Source organism: Psammomys obesus, unplaced genomic scaffold (genome assembly GCF_907164565.1).
Source record: "Psammomys obesus unplaced genomic scaffold, mPsaObe1.curated_primary_1811, whole genome shotgun sequence".
Lineage (NCBI taxonomy): Eukaryota > Metazoa > Chordata > Mammalia > Rodentia > Muridae > Psammomys > Psammomys obesus.
The window spans coordinates 40,004,599-40,027,162 of record NW_026596079.1 but is presented as its reverse complement, the minus strand read 5'-3'; the positions used below and the strand labels follow the sequence as shown (position 1 = coordinate 40,027,162).

The 22,564-nt window shown below is 44.1% G+C and overlaps 1 protein-coding gene across 2 annotated transcripts in view; it reads left to right on the top strand.

The window, feature by feature from the left end:
- The window catches only part of Grhl2 (grainyhead like transcription factor 2), a 123,228-nt gene that overhangs the window by 97,474 nt on the left and 3,190 nt on the right, over positions 1–22,564 (top strand). Inside the window, exons 12-15 of one of the 2 annotated variants that reach the window (XM_055626749.1) lie at positions 2,148–2,179; positions 8,360–8,451; positions 11,439–11,524; positions 21,129–21,193. In XM_055626749.1, the coding sequence (XP_055482724.1) occupies positions 2,148–2,179; positions 8,360–8,451; positions 11,439–11,524; positions 21,129–21,193 (275 nt within the window). Of the gene's footprint in view, positions 1–2,147; positions 2,180–8,356; positions 8,452–11,438; positions 11,525–21,128; positions 21,194–22,564 lie in introns of both variants that reach the window. The other variant, XM_055626747.1, reaches the window with a different exon arrangement.

The window sequence follows — 22,564 nt, the reverse complement described above, 5'->3', positions numbered from 1 at the left end:
AAACTCAAGCAGCAGGGGAATGGCAACACAAAAAGTAGGTTTTTACAGAAAACATTGTCTTGGGAGGAAATACTGGCATGCTAAGGCAGAGAAAGGTGTGAGCTGTTACTAGAACATTGTTGACAACAGGACAGGAGAAAGCTCCTCATCTGCCTGTTTAAGTTGTGGTTTCTGTGAAGCAGCCGCTGTCAGTGCACATATCGCCACCTAGTGGTGAGAGGTAAAACCGTTTCAATAACATCATACATTTGCCCAGAGGAGAGAAATTAAGATCTTGTCAACAATTTTTTCCTTAGCAAATTGGTAGTTCTCATTGAGTGGATAAATCATTTATCATATGAAGGAAAAAGAGTGTTAGATCTTCCTTTAAAAACACAATAGCCAAGTCCTATGGTTATATCTACAAATGAAATGAAGGATTGGAAATCAAATAAATGTTCAATAATTAAATCATTATGACAGCTTAGTTTTGTGGAAGATTATGCAGACACTGAAATTTAATGATGAAAACTATGCATCCACAGGAGAATTAATTATCATTTTGTTCAATAAAAACTAAAAGTAGGGTATTGGTGTGCTGGGCCTACCGCTCCAGTGCTGACGGAGCTGGGCTGGAGCTTGCTCAGGGTTTTTCCTGTGCCAGCTGAAGACTGGTCCTCTATAAGGAAAGGTTTACAGAGTTCTCGGGTGATGCTGATGTTATTTCCTTTACTCTTTAAGGTTACTTCTCCCAAGGGAGAAATGAAAACTGGAGAAGAAAGAAAAGATGTTTCTTAGCATCAGCCAGAGTTTGTTTTGGCCATACTAATTGGGATTTTAATTTTGCCTCATTTTATTTTCTTTTGAATCCAGAATCCTTGGCTGAAAGGATTGTTTTGAGAAATAGGAGCATTATGACAAACTCAAGTCCCCTTGCATTCTAAGTGCTGGGACTTGACATCAGCCTCATTTCTCAATCTTGCAGCTTCTCCTTTTTCTGGAGAATGTTTTATATAGTGACAAGGCAGCTGTATAACCAGAGGATCATGGTGTGGGGGGGGTAGGTTGCATGTGTGCATATGCATGAGTGTGTGTTTGTTTCTCAGTTCATGATATAATATGGTAATAAATATATTCATACTTTTTGCATGGAGTACATTTCTACTAAAATTCACTTTAACATTTCTATCTTGTCTTATTACATAGGAACCAATATATAAGAGGAAAGAATGAATACATGAATATTGTATCTTGTCCAGAAAAGACAGCCAGCAAGGCTGTGTGTGTGTGAGAGATGGTTGCCTGGATGTGCCACCACTATCTGGCACTGTCTGGCAGGATGCTTCAGTTTCTCTAATTCTGATTGTGCTTGCCACTGCTCGCTCCTAATGACACTTGTCCTTGGAGATCTTCCTTTTGCCACATGACCTTTAGAGCGTGAAGAGACTTAATGAATGAAGAACTAAAATAAAAAGAGGAGGCTGTGGCTACCCTTAAAGTGTGGAGATTTTTATTGTATATGTAAGGGACAAAGCAGGCAGAGGGAGGGATGCAGGCTGAGCATGGCCAGCTGACTAAACGGGCGAGGACAGAGAAGTAAGAGAGAAGCCAAGAGCTGCCACCAGGTTCAAGAGGCAAAGAAAGCCAAAATGGCTGAGTTATATGCTGCTGGAACAGGAAGTCCAGTCCCTGGAAGAGAGAAGTGTAGGGGAGGGGTTGGGGTGAGGTATGCTGAGAGGAGCCACAGGTCCTGAGGGATGCTGGCCCGATTTGATATGTGCAATAGGCATCCCAGTTAAATATTTGTCCACCAGTTTCTTTGCTGACAGTTCACCCTTACATTTCTGTGGTGATGGGAAACCAGGGTAAGCCAGACCCCCTTGAGGAACAAACACTCGGGAGCCAGCACAGCCTTTCTAAAGAATGCGTTTAGATCTTACCAACAGATTTTCTTATTGTCAGGAGCAACATTTGGCAGAGAGCCAGAGTAACCTGATCAGAGCAGACCAGCTTAAGCTAGAAATAGTCACATTTCTGAATTTACTTTATAAAATCTAACACACACACCATTGCTAATCAAATGTATCTTTTTTCCTCTTCACAGTCAGACAACTCATTCAGATTTCTGTTTTATCCTGTCTGACATGAGCCTCTTGTTTTCTCCACAGGTGTATTACAACACGGATGATGAACGAGAAGGGTAAGAGCAGTCGGTTCACTCTAAGCACATAATGTTTGTTTGTGAGGGTGGCAGTGCACCTTCTCAGCCTGGGCCGCCCTGGGCAGGAGATGGGGCCTTCCCATGTGCTTGTGACTTAGAGCGGAGAGAGGGGCTGTTGGTGGCCACCTTTCCCTGCAGGCCCGTCTTCTGTGCCTTCCCTTTCTCCCTATAATCTGCCTTTGACTAAATGGTCATTTTGCAAACATGGCCCATCCCTTCTAGTGCACTGCTTGTTGAAATCTTTCTGGTAGCTCTTGATTCCCATCGTTTCATCTCAGCACAAGATCTTTCATCTTACACTGGTTGAGAGTGTAAAAGCCTTTCCTGCTTTCAAAATTGCCCGAGACACAAACAGCTCCTGAAGCCTTACTCAAGGTTTTGAATGTGGCCTGAGTGGGTTGAGAACCTGTTCACTGCCCTGTGGGTCTGGGGTAGGAAGTTGTCTTCTGATTCTTCCAGATGTGTCTCTCTGGCCCCATCTTTGCAGAGAATATATGCCCACCTATAAATGTTTAGGGGCAGCTAACTCTTCAGTGTAGTTTCTTCCCTTAACTCATTTTATATACTCAGAAGCTTGCAGGTATGAAAGGGCTGTTTTAAGGCCATGAGATGACTCTTCTAGGCCACAGTAACGTTGATAGCACATTCTCCAGGGGTAGGTGTTGAGCTGCCTTCTATTTGAATATTGCCAGTGAAGAATGCTCTCTGCATATGAGGAAGCTCGTTATATTATTTCTAAGAGCTGGGTGGTTTCAGCTTTTAGAGTTTAAAGGAGGAAAACTGTACTTTGGCTTATTCTTTTGGAACAACATAGGGCAGAGGCAGGGGCAGATGCCAGAGCTGTTCCTCTGTGGCCTCTGCCAGTTAGAGAATGTCATTTAGGCTTCCAGTCTCTTGAATGACACTGCCTATGTTTAGTATAATCTTCTCTGGTTAATTAATTCTTTTTGGAAACACCCTGACAAACATACCCAAGAGTGTGTTTTACAAGTCTTCTTAGGGTCTCTCATTTCATATTGGTTAACAGTTGAGATCTTCATAGCACGTTCTCTCTGATAACAGCATTCAACTTCTGTCCATTCACTCCTGCTCTGCTCTCTGGATAAGACTTTTCCACCCTCAACATTCAAACTTCTGTTCTTCCCTGAAACTGTTCTTAGTTAAAATATAGTTTTATCTTTTAATATCTTAATTTCTCTCATGGAGACTACTAAATTTACACAACAACAGCAAAAAAGGAGCATTTTGCCTCTGTGTATGTTTGTGTACCAGTTGCATGCCGATCGCCCATGAAGGCCAGAAAATGGCATTGAATCCCTGGAACTGGAGTTACAGATGATTATGAACTGTGCTATGGATGCTGGGAATTAAACCAGGAAGAGCAGCCAGTGCTTTTAACCTCATAGTTCTCCAGCCTGACCACTAAGTTGGTTTTGTTTTGTTTTTATTTGCTTTTGTTTTCTGAATACATGTTTTTAGAACCTCATGAATTGCAGGTTATGTTGGGAACTCTCTTATAAGCTGAATGCTATATTTTTCTCTTAAAGCAAGCTAAAACCACATTCATTCCTCAATATGTATTTTATGCTCATTGTTTGCATTAGTTGTATATACCTAACATCCCAAGATAAATTTCCTATAAACCATAGTCAAACTTAGGCTTTCCCATTCCTATGTAAGACACTTCATAATTGGTGAAGGAAGTATAGCTGATATTGCTGGCTTTATTCCTGAAGCAGAAGTTTTCAAGTGACAGACCAAGGGCCAGATCTTCTTTTGGTGGTGGTGGGGATGGGCAGGGTCTTAGTCTGTAGCCCTAGCTGCCTGGAACACACCATGTAGGCCAGGCTGGCCTTGAGCTCACAGAGATCTTCCTCCTGAGTGCTGGAATTAAAGGTGTGTGCACCACACTCAGCCCCAATCACCCATTTGGAATGGGTTTCAATAGTTTAAAAACCTCCAGTGAAGATTGGCATTACATCATCAGTGATATGAAGTACACCCGAGCCTCTGCAAGGAATGTTTTTCTGGAACACAGCTGTATTAGTTCCTGTATGTGTTCTCTTAGGATTTCTTTGGTGATACAGCAGCAGAATTGAGTTGTTACAATAATAATCTGAAAAACCTTTGTTGCTGGGCCCTTTTCAGACAAAGTTTGCCACCTTCCATCTCAGAGGAAGACAATCTCAAAGGAATTAAATTAAATAACCCTCAGGCTGCTTAGGACTGGAACTTGTCCAGGACCAAATCTCTAAAATCAGTTGTAAATCCTTTAAATATTGATTAGAAAGACAAGCATAGTGGCTCATGCCTCTAGTCCCAGAAATCAGGGATCTGAGGCAGGAGGATCAAACGTTTTGGCCAGCCCAGTCTGTCTAGAAAATAAAAACTCCCATTTCAAAAACAGAAATGGGTAGTTTGTTCTTTTTATCTTGGGACAGAAATAATCAAATTTCAGTTGGTTGGAACAAACAAGTGATTAGACCTATGAATTCTAGTCTTTAAATCACATATTTTATAAAGAGACAGCATGGCGTCATGAAAAGAATGTTGGCTTGAGCTCAGGAAGCCAAGTCCATCCTCTGGACTGTTGTTTATCCACATGAAGCCTCATCCAGCCTTCCTGTCTCCAACCTCCATGTCCTCAGGTCTATACTGAAGGTGCTGTAGAAGGCTCTCTCTCTTACATCCCCAGCATTTGGCATTTTGCTTAGTGGTATTCCTGAGATAAAGTTCACAGGGAGTGTTATAAAGGGGAACTTTAGGAGAGTGTGAAGTGATTGTGCAGACCCATCAGCCTGTCCTTTGCAAGCTAAGTGGCCAGTGACCTACCTGGTCTCTCCATAAGAATTGCCTGTGTTGTTGCGTAGTCATCCATTCCAAGGACAGCCATGTCCTGTACTTCCATACATCTTCTGATTGAGCAATGTGGGCAGGTTTAGTGCCTCTGTGTTAATGCATGCTGGGTCCTTGGCTATTGCTATATGTGAAAGTAATAGCACTCCCTGGATACCTTGGCTAGGTTCTGAATGTTTTTATGTGTATTCTTTCCATGATTTCTCCCAGATTTCCTATTATCTGCCATTAACAGTGAGGAAAAAGGCCTTGAGAAATTTGGAAACTTCTTCAAAGTTGTCTAGCTGGTACATGATAGAAGCACAGGTTGAGCCAGTGCCTACCCATAATTCCCAGCACTCACCAATGTGCCTCCATTGCCCAGTTTCCTCAATTCTAGACCCATGGCTGAGGGGAAGGCACAGGGGTGGGGCTGGGCATATCCTATTGTGTAAGCTTTCTGGTCTTTAGCAAGGCCTAACCTTGTTTCATCTCATGAGCTCTCCTGGCAGGGCAGACAGATCTCTGAGCTCTGAGGACACCATGTGTGCTCATCTAGCCCTGAGGAGGTAATGACTTCAGTGGCATTGTCACAGCAGCCATCAGGACGATGGATCAGGCCAAGCTTGTGATTTTGAGTTAGCTTCATATTCCACTGTTTGCGGTAGTTAAGAGGCTGGAGAATACCCCGCAGAGCGTGTCTGTGCCTTGTGCTCTCCAGAAGTTTCACCATAAGTCCTGGTAGCTTTGTAGCCCTCTCCATCCTTGCTCTTGCATCAGACCTAACATTTCTCAGGATTTTTTGGATGAATCTTAATATTGTTTGTTGCTTCCAAGGGTCTTGTTTTCCTTGTGATTAACCTCAAAGGCCCATGGCTGAGTGTGCTGCTGGCCCTGGGTTTTTCTAACTGATGGCCTCGTAATGGAGATGATGTCAGGCAAAGCTCTGCTCTGTTGCTCTCTGATCCTTTGAAAATGATTATATAGTGTCACTGAGCTGGGCACCAGAAGGCCTTCAGCCTGCATTCTTCTCATTAGAATGCGGGCAAGTCATAGCTGCCTTGTTTGGTTTTGCTTTGAAAAATAAATGAAACTACTGGATTCATAACATATAAAACTTACTGGCTCCTACTGGGTTTATAGATTTGAAAGTGTTTGGCCTCCCAAGAGAAATGTGGTTTATCTGAGATACTATTTTAATGACAAAGCCTGCTGTGGCTTGGATTAAGTTGTCCTCAAAAGTCAACTGAACTGGAAAAATATAAGTGAATCTTGCTTTGTGAAGTGGCTTGACTCACACAGCATGAGAAGATATCTGATAACATTTCAGGCCATTTACCAGTTATTAACCTAATGGTGCCTGGCTGCTGTGTGTATGGATTTTTTTTTTTAAATCTTCTAGTTTTGGTCACTACTATTACAGTTCTAAGTTCTTGGTCAGTTCCAAGAGGAGACAGTATCATGCCTGCTTTTATGACAAAGCAGCAAGGGCAAGGCAGAGGCAGCAGTGTCCTAAAAGTTCTTTATTGCCTTCAGGTGAGACCTGAGTCGTAGTTTTTTCCTTAGCTGTTTCTACTGTTTGACATAGAGGAAATAAAATAAGATGGCTCTTGATATCCTATCCTCAAAAGCATCTCAGATTTCTTGGGTAGCTCTTTCATGAGATGGTTCCCTTGAAGGTGGCACATGCGAATAGCCTCTTTTCCTATTAGCTGAATAACAGTGTGGAAGGCTGATAACACATTTGAGCCTCTGTCATTGTGAACACAAGGGCTAAGATTGTTCTTATTTCAGCTGCCTCAGAGTTCTCGGGATGTAAGTGAACAAGGCGGAGGTGTGTGTTAAGAAACTCAGTTGGCTGATGCTCCCTTTGGAGGTAAATTAAGTACCATTGGTTTTGGTGATATAAGCTTCCAACATGGATAGGAAGTTTCAGACTGTCCCAGGTAGTGTGCATGTGCTTTTATGAGCTGGGTCCCTACCAACCTGACTTGGGAAGTGATGAATGGCTCTCTGGTGGCAGGAAGCTCACTCAGGCAGGAGTCACAGTTTTGTGTTACCCGCAGGACTGGGGTTAATTACTGTGTCCATCTCCTACGTGAGACCAAGAGGTAGTGAGCTGTTTGCTCTGGGTGGAAAATCTAGTCTTCTCCGTTCTTGCCCTCGAGCCTCTCCACTGTGATCATCAGCATCTTCATTGTCTTCATCTAGCACTTTGGTGGTGCTTCCCTCAGTCCCCGACACTCACGGAATTCTCCCGAGAGCCTCCTGTAAATTTAGCATTTTTATTATTTTTTAAACCATGTGTGCATTGCATGTGGGTATACACACGCATGTGCAGGTGTTAGTGGAGGTCAGATGCATTGGATCCCTCGGAGCTGGAGGACAGAAAGCTTAGCCACCTGCCGCGGTGCTAGGAACCTAACTCTGGTCCTCTGTAAGAGCAGTGTCCAGCCTTTATTGCTGAACCACCTCCCCCGCCTCCTTTTAAATTTTATTAAAGTAATTAATTTTTATTTGCACATAATATTTGTACTTATTTGTCTGGTGTGGTACGATCAGTTGACAGTGTAAATAGTGTATACTGATCAATTTGGTGTAATTAATACTTCCAGTTCCTCAAATATTATCATTTCTATGTCAACAGCCTCCTCTTAAAGATAAGGAGACTGAGGAGTAGGGAAGTTGAGCAACATGCCAAATTTGTACAGTAATAAACTACAAAGCAGGGATTTTAAATCCATCGAGTGGTCTGACTGCTGAAGTCCTGTCCTAACCATTCTGCTAAGTGATTTGCTAGACACTGCCTCATGGGCTAAAATGATCATTTTCTATAAGTCTGCATCTACGCGCCTGAGACTAAAGAATTGTAAATCTCCACTTTTCTGATTTCCTCTTCTAATTCCCTTAGTCTGTCTGGAACGCATAAGAACTTTGAAAGCAAACACAGAACTGACTCCAGAGAGAATGTTTTGGTGTCAGTGGAGTGGGTTGAACCTCCACTATGGCAACCATGAAAGGGAGAACTGTAGGAAGCCAGGACAGTCTTCAAGAGAGGTCTGTTGAAGTGGCCCGTGTTGTCTCCTGTCAGTAGCTCACCGTGGATGTGAGAGGCTGCTGCAACTTGGGTGACAGCAGCTTTTCCGTGGCCCTGACCTTCTGAACAGAAAAGGAGAGGCAGGCTCAGCATCCTCCCTTTTGTGGCTCCATCTTTCTCCCTCAGTGGGGATGGTGGTGTAGAGCCTGCAGGGGAGGACAGGTCAGTACCCTGTGGTGTGACACTCTCTGATGTATTTAACCATTTCTGCCTGTCTTCTCCAGCAGCAGCGTCCTTGTTAAACGGATGTTCAGGCCCATGGAAGAGGAGTTTGGTCCGACACCGTCTAAGCAGATTAAAGAAGAAAATGTAAAGCGAGGTATCTCTCCTTCCTGTGTGCCACTGGTGTGAAGGTTAGGGAGTGTCTTGTCAAGAACTCACTCCCTGAGACTGAACCATTTCCAATCCTGGTGGGGTTTCCCTCATATGGGAGGTTACAGGCTTTTCCATTACAGGCCTTGGAGGAACGGTTATGTGGCTCCCAACTCCTCCAGCAGGGAAATACATAGTTCAGAGGACATTGGCTCTGTGAGTGCGTCTCATGAACCAGTGATTCAGAGATATTCAATAGATAAAACAATTAACAACAACAAGTTGGGCATGCCCATATGAGATGGTGGCTCCCAGTTCACCATCACTTGTTTTCACCTCCATTCCTTGGTATCTTTTCCTCCCTGACTTTACTTAGGAATAGGGCAGAGTCATAGGGAAACCAGGAGTCACACTGGTGTGTGGAATTATAGTTACAGCCTGGTAGCTGGTCCAATAACTATTTTTCAAAGCTTGTGAAACTGCCACCAAAATTGCCACTACAAATTGTATTGGCCTATAATTAAAACTTAAGGTATGGCTTCTGAAACTTTGAAGTCAGACACAGAGGGCGCTGTAACCTACCAGCGTTAAGAACCATATCCCCGCTACCCCCAAGAGCTTCTCTTTGGAGAAGGATGGAGATATCACTGGGCCCCTTGCTCTGAGCAGGTGCTTGGCTCAGGTATTGAGGATTAGTGGCAGCTCCTACCGGTTATTTGTCCAAAGTTGCTCAAGAAGAATGGTGACAGTTAACACCAAAGCCATCATTACAGGTTGTTTTTCCTTTGCAGCCACTTGTCAGGGTAACTGGGTCAGAATCATTTTGGAGCTCCACAAGAGGCTGCCCGCCTTTGGCTGTGTGATGTCTGGGATGTTCAGTGCTTGTTCCTGTTGTGGTTGGCAGGATTGTTACCATTGGTACACCACAGAATAGATCTAATAAAAACTGGCTCTGTGGGCAAGCCCTCTAATGGTCTGGAGCCCAGTATGGCCTCTAGGCTAGCTGTCAGCAAGCCTGACAGGGAAGGCTGAGACTGCCCCACCTGCTCAACAAAACAGAACAAAATGAAGCACCTGAGCTCTTACCAGCCACCCTTGAGCAACATGAAAAGCAATGGTTTAAGCTGAGGTTATTTATTAGTAGTGCTAATTTTAATAGAATGTAATCTCTCTAGGGTCATCCAGATGGAAGTTGCTCTTTCCCTCTCTTTCTGTTGTTGAGAGCTTCAAGAAGTTACAGAATTTCCATCAAGTAATAGCCGCCAGTATGTCTTCCTCTTGAGTTTACTCTTCCTTATCTGGATGTAGCCAGGGTCCGCATTCTAAGTATTTTTCTCACACTGTTCACATTGCCTCCTTTTCTGATAGCCTTTGGGTTCTAGGCAGCTTTAACTGACATGGAAGTGATGCAAGATTGCTTCAAGGGACTAAACTTGTAGGAAATGTAGTCAGTCTGCATATTTAATCGGCACTTCTGTTTTGATATTTGATAAAGAAGGCACCAGTGCCCAAGTCTGCCTCTCTCCTTCCTCTGCCTCTCCTCCCGTTACCACAGTCACCGCAATCTACCTGAACATTCACAGGCCACAGAAGGGAGTTTGGGCAGAACCCCTGTCAATGTGGCCTTTATATGCACAGCTTTAAGAAAGCCTTTGGGATGGAGGGGGAGGGGAGACATGGAGTTTGGATTTGGCTGATTTCATTTCCCAGTTCTGCCTTTGTTTTTCTGCTGATGGTGATGGTAGGCTAGGTGGATTTAAGATTATAGTTGAGATGTAGGCTCACCAGTGTTTTGCTGTTATTGTTTTTGCCTGGGGCAGTTTTCCCTAGTGTGGACAGATGAGGGGTTTCAGCTTTTTCTTCCCTTGGGTGGGAAGTCACGCTGCCGCCAGAGGACAGAAAGAGTAGCCCTCTGGGATGCCAGACTGCACCTGGATGACAGTGGCCAGTTGTTTGTTTGTTTGTTTGTTTGTTTTGATCTTCTGGGAGCTGACCTTTCAGCATGATTGCTGGCGCGGTGGGCACAGGAGGACTCAGTGGACAGGGGTGACCATGTCTGTGGGACCCCATGGGTGTATCTTAGCCTCCCGAGGTCCATTTACATTGCTAAGATCGACAGTGCCTGCCCATCTTAGCCTGCACACTCCCCAGTTCAGAGTTCTTACAGAGAAGTGAAAGGAAAGCTATGCCCTCGCTGGAGGGCACAGGAGCCACACCGCTTCCTGGTTGCTTCTGTAGGTTGAAGACTGAGCTTCTCTGTGTGCTGGGCCTAGATGAAGCCTACCACATGGACCTTCTTTCCCAGAACTGGCAGCAGGCACCTATGTGCTGGATGCCAGTGTCCTACTTTACAGGTTATCCAGACAGGGAAAGATTAAGTCATTAGCGTCACAGCAGGGGCTGAGCTGGACTTGCACCCAAATCCGTGATTCTCTACATCCTAAGTTCTTCCTGGGCTGTCCTGGGTGCTACCCTGGTACTTGTCCAAGCCTGTGCAGGAGAAGGTCTGCCTGACCTTCTCTTCTCCTGGTGTCATTCCTTTCTAGATTTGGTGTTTCTATGCTCTTCACAACTCAGAGATACTTGAGTATCTTATCCTTCTCCCTTACCTCACCATGGTAGGAGCTGCCTGGAAAGCATCTTCTTTTTGGCTCTTTTTTCATGACTCACACAATGGTGTCTAGGTCATCTGGTACCTGCCTGTCTCTCCTAATGGACCATAAACTCCCTAAAGGCAGAGACTGGGGTCCATTAGCTCTCTGCCTTGGTATATACAGCCTATGGCACCCAGGAGCCTTCAGTGGTATTCACTGAATGAGCACAGGGAACAGTAGTCATGAGGAGACTGTGTGCCTATCTTGAGAAACTAAAGTGTGGATCTAGGTGTCAGAGCTGGTACATCCCAGTAGTCATTGGCCTGTTGGCAGAGCAGGTGGTGTCAGCTTGAGACTCCCATGTGACAGGAGTCACGCTAGCTGTCCCCTTCTCTTGCAGTGCTTTTGTACGTGCGGAAGGAGAGTGATGACGTGTTCGACGCCCTGATGCTGAGATCGCCCACAGTGAAGGGCCTGATGGAAGCGGTAAGCCACAGCCCCCTCAGCCTCCAGAGTCCCTGCCCTGCCACCTGGGCAGAACTTAGGTGGCTCCAGAATCAGAAAGAAAGTGAAGAGTTGAGTTCTTTGGAAATATCCACGTCTGTGTCAGCCTATCAGCATGTTAAGACAGACTTTTGGAATAACAACCAAATTCCTATTGGTTCCAGACTAATCATCCCAGTCAGATGCTTTGGAGGAAAGATAATGTGGGGCTTTCGTTTATCTGTTTTAACAAAACCAAATTAGGTGCATATAGTGTCCAAATATACACAAAACAAAAACTGTATGGTGCCTTGTTGACTTGGGTAGCGTAATCCAAAGTGGAAAGAGGATGTGTTGGTTATGGGAAGATCTGTTGCAGAACTCTCTCCCCTTCTCTCCGCTGCCCCAGACCAGGGCTAGTAGCACGGCCTAGGGAAAGCTGTGTTTTATTCACACGCTGTTCACCCAGCTTCGATGTGCCTCAGTGTGAGCAGTTTCAGGGACAGCTGTGCAGTAGGGATAGGGTGTGACAGTGGTGGGGACCAGCGCTGCCTCTCACCTCTCCTGGGGGCTGCTGGTCCGAGAAATGCGTCGGATGGGATATTTGGGCTTATGGCTGAACACTGCAGTACGTGAGGAAGTTCCACACAACGCAGTGGCCTGCGATCACTTTCATTTGTACTTTTCCTTGGTGTGTGTCCATGCTAGAACATGCTACACACCAGCGCTTCCTTCTCTTTACAGCTGGCAGAGTAATCATTCACTGTATGGACACAACATACTTCATTTTTTTTTTTTTCATTCATTCAGCTGACAGGTCCATGTGCTTTTCCTTCTTGGGGTGCTCCTGAGAGTGCCCTGCTGTGAATGCTCACGGGCTGCTTTCTGTTTGGACATCTGTCTCCAATTCTTTAGGAGTATATACAGAGTAAGACTGGCAGGAAGGCACAAAACGCCCTGTTACACGATTCAACTTATCAGTGATGTCCAGAATCAGTGACTTCTGGGAGAGAGAAAGCAGGCAAGTTTGCCATGGGTTGGGGAGCAGAAGGAAGATCTACACTAGTGCATTTCCTGTGGAAGGGATGAGAATGTTTTAGAACTTGAGAGAACAGCTGTGTGATATTGTGAATATATTGTGTCTGTCTATCTACAGTTCTGAGTAGTAATCAGAAGAAATTAGAAGATTGTAGCCACGGTGGGTTTCAGCTGCTCCCACTCTGGTGTTTCGTGACCCCTGGTCATTCTGAGCAGAGCAGCACTGTCACCCTCCAGAAAGCGCAGGAGGAGGCTTGGCAGCTTTTTGTTTGTCATGACTTGTGGGGACTATTGATTTCTATTCTACTCAGAGCAGAAACGAATCCAGAAGTAAATGCAAGAAAGACTATGGAACTTCTAATGGACTATGATTTCTGTTATTGTTTGTTTTGTTTTGAGACAGGGTCTTACTGTATAGCCCCAGCTGACCTGTGATTCACTGTGTAAGCGCAGCTGGCCTATATAATTCAGGCCTATATAATCCACTTTCATTTGTCATCCGCCACTTTCACTGCTTCGGCCCCGGTGGTACCAGGACTAAAGGCTGTGTCACCACCATCATGGGCTCTGAATTTTAAACTAATTAGAAAGAACAGATACTACCAAAGGCCTAGAAGGGATGAACCAAGATTTTTTTTTTAATGACCTTGAAATTGCTGAAGGATGGATAAATGGTCTACAAAATAATGTAAAATAGTTAGATTTCTCTGAACATCGTTGTCCACTTCCATACCTTAGTCTGGCTTTTAAGAGCAGATAAAATAGTGTTTATAGAGTATCTAGAGGTTGTTTCAATGCACATTCTTAGTCCTTCCTGCTGAAGAGGCAATGTTGCTGAAGACTCAGGCTGACCTGGACTCTTGGCGCGCCTTTCTGAGCACAGGGATTATGGAACTGTAAGCATATACCACGAGGCCTTGTAGGAATCCATATTTAACCAACTCCTAGAACAGCCTGAGGGATGGATACCACAGATCTAGAACAGGTTTGAATGCTGTGCTATGCTGGGATCCTGCTTTGGTCCTTGGTGTCTTTTTTCCTTCTGTAACCTCTGTCTACCTTCACAAGGACCCTGCAGATGTGCTCACACTGGACCACTGTGGAACAAAAGGTCACTTTACTTGCTCCAGCAGCAACTTAGAACTCCAGCCTCCCTTCAACACCTGTGTTATTTTGGTAGATGGTGAATGGGGTGAGGCAGAGGAATGGGTAGAACTGCAAGCCTTGGAAACTTCAGGTTCCCTCCATGGCTCTAGTCATAGTCTTCAGGCAATTCATCTTCCTTTCAACTCTGGAATAAAAAGTTTCCTTAATGTTTAACACAAACTACCTGCTTGCTTCTGGAGTGTTACAAGTGGGAAAGGTGGTCAAGAAGAGCCTTTTCAGGGTCCACAGGGTCCACAGCCTTTTCAGGGTTTGTAGTGAGCTATAAACCAAGTTCATTGACCTTAGGGGTGTCATTGAAGACCACAGGCTCTGTCGAAGGGGAACATCAGCGTGTGATTTAGATGGTGTCTTTTGAAGAACACTAGAGCTTATGTGTTTTATTTGTTTATTTGCTTTATGTACATTGGTGTTTTGCCTGCATATATGTCTGTGTAAGTGTGTCAAGTCACCTGGAGCTGGATTACAGTCAGTTGTAAACTGCCATGTGGGTGTTGGGAATTGAACTCAGGTCCTCTGGAAGAACAGGCAGTGCTCTTAACCACTGAGCCATTTCTCCAGCTAATGTAATTCTATCCTGAGTTGATTTGTGTCTCTGTGTGAGGTAGGAAAACACTGACTGGAATGTGGATCCGTTGAGAACCAGGATATTTTATTATACTCACATTTACCAGTACATGTTTGTATGTTATAATAAATATGTACATGGGTATATAATATGCATGTGTAATGTATGTGTATTCCTATATATTGTAATATGTATGCATAAAATGAATACATAAGTTATACATCATCTCTCCATATCTAGAATTTGTTTCACAACTTTCCATAATACTAAACTTCATGAGTACTCAAGTCCATGTGTTTTATATAAAATAGCCTATTCCTACGCAACTTCTGCAATCCTCCATCTGCTTTTAACCATCCCTAGTTACACTACCTGATGAATGTAAAAGCTATGTAGATAGCATTGTTTAAGAAATAATGGCAAAAAATGTCTGTACATATTCAGCACAAGCACAACTTTAATACTTTTGATCTTTAGTCACTTAACCCTGTGGGTCCTGCCTGCAGTTATCGAGGGCAGACTGTATAGATGTCTGTACTGTTAGTGGCATAAATATGGGTGATATGTGCTTGTGTGAAATGAATCCACATAAGTGAACGTGTCAAGAGTGCAGTGGAGTGGTCAGTATTCCCTGTCTTCAGCCATGGCTCTGTTACTTGGATATATGTTTCCTTTTACTTATTTTATTGCAGTTTTGTCATTAGCATACAAGACGTTAGATTAAAACATTTTTGAACAAAGTGAGTTTTAGTACACTCTCCTCCCTCAGTCTTCCCACTTCCTGTCCCCAACCTCTGGTAACCTCCTTCAGTCTCTTTTCTTCTTTCATGTCATACGTGTCCTCGTTTTTTCTGGTTTTGTTTTTAAAGTAGTCTTTTACTTTTTAAAAAAAGAAAATAATTATTGAGAGTGATGAAATGTGACTCTGTCACCTAAAAAAAATACAACTGTGTTCCCACCCTTCCTTCAGGCGTGAACTGATATTTGAATCAGAAGGTACCATATCAGACAGATTCATGAACAGTTCCGAGGTGGTGACTTTCTGTAGCCCACATGGATGTCCTACAGCCTGTGAGCCAGGCCACATGATGGGTGCAGTAGCTCGGTTAGCTAGAAGGTGGTATGCTCACTTTAAAAAACTGGTGTTTGTGTGTAAGTGTGTGTACACATGTGTGTGGAGGTCAGAGGACAGCCCTGAGGTCACTTGAGCTCCCCCTGACTGAGACAGGCTCAGGCTCTGCGGCAGCACATGCTGCAAGTCCGTGGGAGCTCGGCCATGGCAGATGTGCACTGCAGCATGTGGCTAGGCGTGCAATTTGGACATCCAGACTCAGGTCCCCATGCTGGGTGGCAGGCACTTGAACCACTTAAGCACTGAGGTGCGGGGGCTTGCTGGGGACTGTTTCTTGAGACTGTTTCAGAGCTTGCCTGGCTCTTAACCACGAGCACACACAGCAGCAAGCAAAAGGCCACACCTCCTAACTGTGCTGCTTCCTGTGGGCCAAGCATTCGCACACACGAGTCTGGGGCCATCCCTGAAACCACCACACAGTAACCTTACGAAGAGTGAACTTTGACCATGGAGCCTCGGAGCTTGTTCTGGAGATCAGTGACGCCACTCATACCTCAGGGCTCTTGCACATGCTGTCCCCTCTGCCAGGAATGCTCTTCTTTCATATCACAATGTTAGGGCTGCTCGCACCCAGCTCGTGGGGCCTCTCAGACCACTCACATAAATAACATTTCTTCTCTGTGTGCCTCCACCTGCTTTATTTTATTTCAACCTGGCATCTTGATCAGTTTTTATTGTCAACTTGACATGACCTAGAGTCACCTAGGACAAGGGACCCTCAGTTGAAGAATTGCCTGAGACAGACTGGCTTTTGGCCATTTCTGTGAAAAATTGTCTTGACTGATGAATGATATGGGAAGACCCAGTCTGCTGAGTCAGCACTGTCTCTAGACAGCTGAGCAAGAGTCAGTCAGAAAACCAGTAAGCAGCTTTCCTTTCTGCCTTTCTGCTTTACTTCCTACTTGAGCTTTTTAGCTTCTCAGTAACAGACTTGTATTTGAGGTGTAAGAGGAAATAAACTTTGTCCTCAAGTTGCTGATGGTCAGAATGTTTTGCTACTGCAAGAGGAAAGAAGCCAGACCACCTGGCGTACCTAATATTGGTTGGGTGTTCCTTCCTTCTTTTCTCCAGTAGAATATGCAGTTCCGAGGGGTTTGTCTCTTGCTGTCAGCTGCATTTCCTCAGACCTTGAGCACAATGTTTGTTGCAAATGTTTGCCATTTGCAGAGTATGTCCCACCATGCTGAGTGCTACAGGCTCCTTTTAATTATTATCATACTCCTATGAACATGGCATGGAAATAGCATCATCACCATTTTACAGATAGGGAAACTGAGGCTGGAAGACATAGGTGCCTCTTTTACCAAGCTCTACCCCAAATGGTGGCGCCACCCTAAGCTCTCCACCAACTCAAGTCTAGGTAGGCAGATGTCCATATGTTTACATATAAGAAGAATAAACAGTGCCAGTCACACAAAGAGTAAAGGGAAAGCAAGAATCGATAATAAGCATCTGGGAGAGAGGCGGGATAGACAGTTGATTGATCAGCCCTTCGCTGAGTACATGCTTTGGAGAGTGGAGAGCCTAATTACTGAAAAGAGGAGCCAGGAATGGATTCCTTTTTCTCATGAACAGACATGAGACTACTGCTGTTGAGTAAGCAAACTTTTTCACTTGAAAATTAAAAAGAAATTGCAAGTGACACTAACCAAAGCCAAATCTTAGAAGGCAACTGAGTGAGAATAATTAGGTGCGAATACTGGGGACTCCAGCCCCCCTCCCCCCCGCGCGCACGGACACATGCAGCAAGCACTGTGCACAGAAAGGGATGCTATCCAGGGCTTCCTACTTTTTCGTGCCATGGGTGCACAAAATCCATTGACTCTTTGAAAGTGCTTTTAAGTATCTAAAAGAAAACAGAATTACAAAGAAAAGCAATGGCATCATCATAGGCAGTCACCAAGATGAGAGCAAGTGTCTGTGATGTAGGAATGGCTACCCCAGCGCATCAGATATGATGTAGGGATAAGATGAGGAGCGCCCAGCGCGGGGGATGAGTGCAGCCCAGACTGTGAAATGCATACAGATTTTTTTTAAAGATTCGTTATTTTGTGTGTATGTGCACATCTGTCCCTACTGATGAGGAAGTAGTGAACATTCTTGTGGAAATAGAACCCGAGTCCTTTGCAAGAAGAACAAGTGCTCTTGGCCGCTGAGCCAGCTTTTCACCCTGCAGGCCGAATGCTAATGCATCACAAAATATCCGTAATCCCCACCACCAAAAAACAAGCTAGTTGCTGTGTGGGAAAGGCATAGAAAGGTTCTGGTTTGAGGCTAATTTAAGTATGGGTGTATGTATGTTGTCCTATCTGAGTTCCTGTGCATCTTCTTGCTGTGGCTCCAGCCAGCTATGCTGAGGAAATAATCAGGAAATAATGTGGAAGCAGGCTGCTCTCAAGTAGTTTCTGAGAACTAGTTCTGTTCACTGAGTGGTTCTAGATCCCCAGGGAATGAGTAAGGAAGTGAGCTCACTCTTGAGAGCCTTGTCATTTCAGCAAGAACTGAATTCAGCTCAGAGCTCAAAAGACAGAGTTAGCTCACCATATTGGGTTCCTCTCTCTCTCCCTCCTCCCTCTCCCTCCTTCCATCTCTTTCTGGGTCTCATGTGTCCCAGGCTGCCTTGCTATGCAGAGGAGGTTGACCTTGAACATATACTCCACCTGCAGTGCTGAGATTGTGCAGATACCCTTCCCACCCAGTTTATGTGGTCTTGGGGATCAAACCCAGCCTGTGTATACTAGGAAAGCACTCTTATCAACCTAAATGGTCTAAAATGGAAGTGGCTCCCTTTTATTTGTATATGCAAATATGGACACCAAGGGGCTTGCCAAATAGTGTAGGGGCCTCAGTGGGAGGAAGAGAGAAGAGAGTAGAGGCAATGTAAAGTATTCCTGAGAGGCTTAACATTTTTTATTAACTTCTCAAGTTTTTATTTCTCACTTTATTGAATTATGGTTCAATTGTCTTTGTTACGCATTATATGACAGAGTATCTTTGGGAAATTCAGTATGTATATGTATATGCATTTACTATTATATAAACTAGATCAACCATGTCATTGTAATTTATCTGCTAAATTCCTCCAATTCTGAATTAAGTGCATGTGTGTTTTTGAGACTTCCTGTGTCCATTCATTTCCCTTAGCTTTTGCCTCTCCAGCTGCTACTCATCTGCTTCTCATTTTATCTGCCTATTTGTTTGTTTATATTTTCTGCAAACAGGCACTTCTAACACAAGGCCTGTTTTCTTTGCTGCCTCCAGGCTCTTGTGAGAAATGTTGCCTTTTCTATTTATTTACACGTTCAAGTGGAAGTCAGTAAACAACTTGCAAGAGTCAAGGTTCTTGCCTTCCACCTTGTGTTTCTGGAGTTGAACTCAGCTGGCCAGCCTTGGTGGTGAGGGCCTTTACCCACTGAGCCATCCCACTGGCCAACAAGTGTGTTGTGTTGTTTTGTTTTGTTTTGTTAACTTTTGTTCATTGGGCCTTATTGTGGCTGTGGGGAAACCTCGTCGGGCCACCAGTGATGTGTCCCACGCAGGCAAGAGGGTACTTGTCTAGTCTGCCTTTCCCACCTGCCTCTCTGTCTTGCTTCTGAGTGTACATAAGTGAAGAGGTCTTTCTGCCCTGTGGTAGGGATGGAAAGGCAGGAACCTAGGGTTCTCTGGAACAAACTTTTCTCAGGATCTCAGCTCTCCCCTAAGGTTCTGCAGCCCTTTTCTAGCCTGTGCTGCACTTCCTAAGTCTGGGTCCCAACCTTACCTGTGAGCCACTAGCGAGGGCATGGCACATATTTGGAGTAGATCTTTCTCGAATACATCTTGCCACTTTGTACTTACAGAAATGACACAATCATAAAAATAAGCGCTACAGAATTAAACAAAGCAAAAGGGAGCTTAAATCTGACCATTTATCAATGTAGCTATCATTAATAGATTGCTATGTCATTTAAATATTTTATATACATTTAAATATATGTAAACATTAAAAATGCAGACAAGATTATACTATATTGACAAATTTTCACTTATTTTCCCCTCTAATATGCTAGCAATTTTTAAAGTGTAAGTGAAGAAAATGTCAGGATATTTAATGGATATTTGTTATGACTTTCCTCTGTTGTGAACAGGTATGTTCCAAACATGTTTGAGTATGAGAGTATTTCTGTATATCCGATTACTAGACATGATGTCAGTGGCTCATATTTACTTTTAAAAACTATGCTTCTGTCAAACTTCTTTTCCAGGAGGCTGAGGGTCACTCTTCCTTATATAGAACCAGAACACTGCTGTTTCCTCATGCTCTGACCAACATTAGATTATGACTTCAGTTTTGTTTAGTTTTAGATTTTTTAGATTTATTTTTAATGTGTCATTGTGTCTGCCATGTGTGTGCAGGTAGATATGGAGGCCAAAAGAGGGCATCAGATCCATCAGAGCTGTAAGCCAAAAGCAGAAAATGTTTAAACCTGCTGGATCTCTCATTCCCCTCCTTCCCTCCCCACCCCCCGCTTGGTTTTCCAAGACAGGATTTCTGTCCTGGACTCACTTTGTAGACCAGGCTGGCCTCCAACTCACAGAAATCCACCTGCCTCTGCCTTCCAGAGTGCTGGGATTATAGGGGTGTGCCATGGCACCTGGCTCATTTGCATTTTTGATAGTTAAATTAAAAGTACTATCCTATCATTATTTTCATTTGAAATTTTTAAATAAAAGTTCAGTGCAATTTTCATATGCTTATTGCCTGATTATATTCTTCTTGTATGTAATTTTTCTGTTTTTTTTTCTTTCTTCTCTGCCCTGTTCCCCATCGAGTTCTTTTTAATGAAGCAGTTTGCTCTGTATATATTGTTTGTATTTTAAAATGCTTCCCAGCATATTATTTTTCTTTGTGGTATGTTTGATCTACTGATATTTCAGAATTCCAGTTATTACTATTCAAGCTTGTTTTGCAGGTGTCATGTCTCCCTAGAAAAACTGTACTTAGGATGATGGCTATCTGAAGAATGAACTTATGTTTATCTTTTCCTGTGCTTTCATGGTCTCAGTGGTCTCATCTTTCATATATAAATCTTTTATCCACCTGGACTTTTTCTCTCACTACCTGTTGAGGTTGGTCTGGAGAGCATTCCGTCGCTCATGCTGACCTCAGGGCTGGGCTCACAGGGGTGAGCCACTGCAAGTGGCTCAGTTGAAATGTCTTTTGATGCATGGCTACCTATTTAATCTAACATTGTGAGTAGATGTTTTTTTTCCAAGGTCTCGGAAATGCCACTTTAATCAAGATTGTTTTGCTGAATGATTTAAGATCTATCCAAAGGGAGAATCAAAATTAGGATGGTACTAGACATGGACTCTGACACACTGCACAGAATGAGCTACATTTCTCTTCCTTCTAAGGGCAGAGGAAATAATGACTTGATGAAACTAGTCAGGGCCATGGTTAGTGAGCTGTGGCCCTGTGGTTGCTAAATGTGGATTGGGGCTCCATTCACTTCTCTGCGCCTCATTTTGCTAATCTATAAAGCCAGTGGCTTGGGCTGAATGGTCTCAGCAGTTAGTGCAGGGAAAGTGTTCATCATGAGATTTCCTGACGTGTCTCATTAGGGGACTGTGCTGTGCTCAGATGTGAGGTCTCAGCTGGAATGTTGTGCTTCCCAGTGTGTCCCTGCTCTCTGCTGACCACTTTCCTGATATTCATGTTTCAGCTGTCTGAGAAGTATGGGCTGCCAGTGGAGAAAATCACAAAGCTTTATAAGAAGAGCAAAAAGGGGTAAGAAAAAAAAGCTAACTCAGCTAGCTTCCCTGTCTGCAAGGTACATTTTTAATATAGCTTTACCTGTTGTCACATCCGTGGCCCACGATGCTAGCAGTTCAGGCAGGGAGACCCACAGTGCATTTCTAACATGTCACATCCGTGGCCCACGATGCTAGCAGTTCAGGCAGGGAGACCCACAGTGCATTTCTAACATGTCACCCGAGGTGCTTTCATCTACTGACAGCCTCACAAGTGGGCGGGAGTGGTCTAGAGATGGTGGGGACATTGGGGAAAATGATGTCGCAGAACTACATGTAGCTCTTCACATTGGCTTCTGAGTGACACAGTACAGACAAAAATTAGCTGAGGCCAAAAGAAATTATTTCAAGGTAATCATTAATGAAATCTCAAATGGGCATCAGGCTGCTCGCCCACATGGTAAGGAAAAGTGAAGAGTTAGTCCTTCCTGGTTGGGTGGCGAGGAGCCTCTGGGTTCCCTGCTCCATTTCCTCCTCACAGGCTTACTGAGGAGGAATGAAGGGCCTGTTTAAGTATTTGCCCCAGGTCTCACTTTCAGTAAACAGAAAGCATATTCAATGCCTGCAGGGAGGTGGGCCACTTCAATGGCCTCAAGGCTCAAGTGCTTCCCTCTCCTCTGCCCCTCTTAAGACCTTTCTAAGGCTTCCTTTTTGGGAGTAGGTACCATAAAACTCTTCTGGACCCTTTTCATAAAGAAAATATGACCTGGGTTCTCAGGCTTTCTGAGCTTGGAGTCTTTGGCTGACTGAGCATCAAACTTGAACTCTTGTTAGACACTCAGTGAATGCGTGCTGCAGTTCTTTCCAAGGTCAGTGCAGTAGGCTGGGATACCACTTTGAGTGATGCCTCAAGTCTTGCTGGCTAGAGAGCTTCAGTGTGGACAAACACACTGCTGATAGCACTGCCTTTCAGCACTGGGCCTGTGAAGGCCTATGCATAAGGCTTTTATCCCAACATCAACCCACTTTTAATTTTGTAAAACAACACACTGAAGGTATGACACATCCCTGATGACACCACTCTAAAGTGATTCAGGGAGTCATTCTTTCTCCAATGGAAATCTCTTTGGCTAACAAGAGTGAGACAGGCTCAGGCACTTCTCAGTCACAGATAGAGGTGCTGGAGGGACCCTTTACTGGTTAAGAGTGTGTGTGGCTCTTTCACAGGACCCTGATTTCATTCTCAGCACCTACATGGCATCTCACAACTACCTGCAATTCTAGTCCAGGGGATTAAATGTGGTCTTCAGAACTCTGAGGGTACCATGCACACATACCGTACACAGAGATGCATTCAGGCAAAATACTCAAATATAAGACAAAAACAAAATTTATCAAAAAAAAAAAA